Source organism: Microtus ochrogaster, chromosome 6 (assembly GCF_000317375.1).
Source record: "Microtus ochrogaster isolate Prairie Vole_2 chromosome 6, MicOch1.0, whole genome shotgun sequence".
Taxonomy (NCBI): domain Eukaryota; kingdom Metazoa; phylum Chordata; class Mammalia; order Rodentia; family Cricetidae; genus Microtus; species Microtus ochrogaster.
Genome location: NC_022013.1, coordinates 2650249 through 2653675, shown reverse-complemented (window position 1 = coordinate 2653675; position 3427 = coordinate 2650249). Strand labels below are relative to the sequence as shown.

The 3427-nt window shown below is 42.0% G+C and overlaps 1 protein-coding gene across 2 annotated transcripts in view; it reads right to left on the bottom strand.

Moving 5' to 3' along the window:
• The window catches only part of Zranb3 (zinc finger RANBP2-type containing 3), a 47410-nt gene that overhangs the window by 31884 nt on the left and 12099 nt on the right, over positions 1-3427 (bottom strand). For both annotated transcript variants that reach the window (XM_013346667.2, XM_026779614.1), the window contains exon 4: positions 2429-2581. In XM_013346667.2, the coding sequence (XP_013202121.2) occupies positions 2429-2581 (153 nt within the window). The remainder of the gene's footprint in view (positions 1-2428; positions 2582-3427) is intronic.

Genomic DNA, 3427 nt, shown 5'->3' with positions numbered 1-3427 from the left:
TAGAACTATAGGCATATACCACCACGTCTGAGCTCTAGGATTATAGCATATACCACCACGCCTGAGTTCTAGAACTATAGGCATATACCACCACGCCTGAGTCCTAGGATTATAGGCATATACCACCACGCCTGAACTCTAGGATTATAGCATATACCACCATGCCTGAGTTCTAGGATTATGGGCATATACCACCACGCTGGAGTTCTAGGATTATAGGCATATACCACCATGTCTGAGCTCTAGGATTATAGGCATATAACACCATGCCTGGCTCCCTGGCCTTCTTCTGTGAGGCTTTCTGGGACATACAAATACACTCCCAAGCTTCTGCCAACCCCAAAGCGCCCATCAGCAGACAGCATCTGAAACGATAGCAGAGCTTGCCCCACTCTGCTGGAAGCTCCTGCCTCCTGTTCTAGGGTGTCAGAATGCCTTGACTTATGACTTGTTTCCATCCTGTAACCATAAAAACTTCCTGGAACCATTTCCACATTGGCCCTTGCTATTTGGAGCAGCCCAAATGCACGCTGCCAGGCCATGGGCACTCACATTTATCTCAATAAAGCTCCTTTTGAAGCGAAGCTGCTTCTTGGGAGACAGAGAAGAAATTTCTCTCTTTAGTTACATGGTTAGCGGTTGCTGTGTCCCTATCCTCTGTTCAATCATTGTTAAATAAAAACAAAAGAAAAATATTGCCTTTGGTGAGAAGTCCTGGGAATGAGAGTTGCGAAATGCATACGATGGTTGATGCGTGTTTTCCCTGAAAGGCTGGGGACCTCTATCAGCTCTCTTTGGCCTCAAGGTAAACGCAGGGTCCTTTGAGATAAATCCCCTGGCCTTGATGACAGGGTAAAAGTCAGTTATTAGAGCTAAAGACTGGAAAAGGAAATGCAGACAAACTCATAAAAACAATAAAGCACTTCAAAGCTGGTGCTGATCCAGCAGGGAGCAGGCCGCCGACATGAGGGAGTGCCGACGTCACGGTTAATAGACTCTGATCAAAGGCCTCTGCAAGGAGCCATCCTGCCTCCTGTCACTCGGCCCCATTCCTAACAAAATTAATAAACCTGCTTTACAAATGCTGTCTGGGGCATCAGGCTGACCTCCACAAAGACACCAAATGGATGACTGGAACAGCAACGGAAGATCCTTCACATCTGCAAACTCCACAGAGTCTGTCTTCAAAGGAGGAGGCTGACAGAGTAAGGATTTAATAAGCTAAGTGAAAAAAAAATGTATTTAAAGTACCTTGAAAAAGAAATCACTGCTTTCTCCATCCCTCTAGATTTTCTAAAAAGATCAGTCCCACATAGCTGAAAAAATTCAACAGTGACCCAATCCTAGGTATACCCAGTTTCTCTCTGCCAGAACAGAGATAAAAGAACAAAAGAAACCAACTCTACTCTGGTTTAAAACAAAAGCAAAAAATAAAATAAATACGTAAATAAAATGTGGCTGGCAAGATGGCTCAGAGGGTAAAAGTATCCATGGCTTACTCTAGAATCCAAGTGTGATCCCTGTGACCCACAATGGGGGACAGAATGTGACTGCCCGCAACTTGTTCTTTGGCTGGCACACACACAGTACATATTTAGCTTTCCGTGTAAATACATGTTTTCATGCAGTTTTTCACATAGAAAAAGAAAGCCCTGAAACAATGATATCCCAAAGGAGTAAAAAAAATCCTGATTTTCAAATAGTATCTTATAGTAATAGGAAGTAGAAAGCTCCTTAAAGAAAAGGCCAGCTTCAAGTCTGGGCCAAATAAAATTCAAAGAAAAGTCTATTTAATCATAGCACTCAAGAGGCAGAAGTAGGAAGATGTGAGTTCGAAGCCAGCTTGGTCTACAGAACAAGGTCTAGGCCAGCCAACACTGCACAGAGGAAACCCTGTCTCAAAATAAAACAAAAAGATTTTTTTTTTATTTTTCTACAGTCAGCATCTCAATACTTTTTTTTTACTACTTGTGTATTTTGAGGCAAACCATTATCCTTCCCCACCTTCAAGGTCATAAAAATATTTTCTTCAGTATTATCTTCTGAAGGTTAGGTTGTTTTTCGGAGAGAACTGAGCATTAAGTTTTGAAACTGTTGGAAAACAGCAAAGTCTAGTAGCAAAGTTAATTTTTGGTTCTTGACGTTTTCTAGCTTTAGGCAAAACAGCCTCTCATATAGAGCATAATTAATTACGAATTCCTGTTTACAATGATAAAGTACATTTTCCAGTAGAGAAAAGGGGCAGGAGAAATGACTCAGCAGGCAAAGTACTTGCTGTGAAAGCAAGTGAAAGCCCATGCGCCCTTGTGCGCATGCGCGCGCGCGCACACACACAGACACACACAGACACACATACACACGCACACACACACGCGCACACACATAGATAAAGCACACATAAAAAGAAAGTAGAAAAAAATTCTCTTACATGAGTGAACACAGCATCCTTGCTGAGCTCTTCACAACTGTCTCTTGGGGTCCATGCTTCAGCAAACTGCAGAAAACCCCACTTTTCCTTGTCTTCTTCTGTAGCCTGGAGTTTCTCCTTCCTGCCATTCAGTGTGCTCCCAGTGACCTGAGCCTGTGAGCGGACACATGAAGACCAGATCATACCACAGTCACCCCACAGCTGACTCTGATTAGTGCCCCGACTCTGCTCTGAAGTCACAAAGGTACCCCTTTATGACTTAACATTTAAGAAATTGTGACTTTAGTAATAAGATTATTCAAAATTATAATTTAATTAGCAACTGTTTGGGGAGATTTAACAAAAACATGGTACAATATTCACTTTCTTCATGAAAATTTTATTTTAATGTTTATATACTTGAAGATTTTCCCAAAATATGACTGGTCATTATACATATATTTATATTCAGTACTCAGAACTCACTAATTATACATATATTTATACTTAATACTCAGAACTCGTTTGGCTGGGCGGTGGTGGTGCACGCCTTTAATCCCAGCTCTAGGGAGGCAGAGGCAGGTGGATCTCCATGAGTTCGAAGCCAGCCTGGTCTACAAGAGCTAGTTCCAGGACAGGCTCCAAAACCACAGAGAAAGTCTGTCTCAAAAATAGAAGAAGAAGGGCTGGAGAGATGGCTCAGCGGTTAGGAGCATTGCCTGCTCTTCCAAAGGTCCTGAGTTCAATTCCCGGCAACCAAATGGTGGCTCACAACCATCTGTAATGAGGTCTGGTGCCCTCTTCTGGCCTGCAGGCATATACACAGACAGAATATTGTATACATAATAAGTAAATAAATAAATACTTTTAAAAAATAGAAGAGGAAGAGGAAGGAGGAAGGAGGAGGAAGGAGGAGGAAGAAGAAGGAAGAAGAAGAAGAAGAAGAAGAAGAAGAAGAAGAAGAAGAAGAAGAAGAAGAAGAAGAAGAAGGAAGAAGAAGAAGAAGAAGAAGAAGAAGAA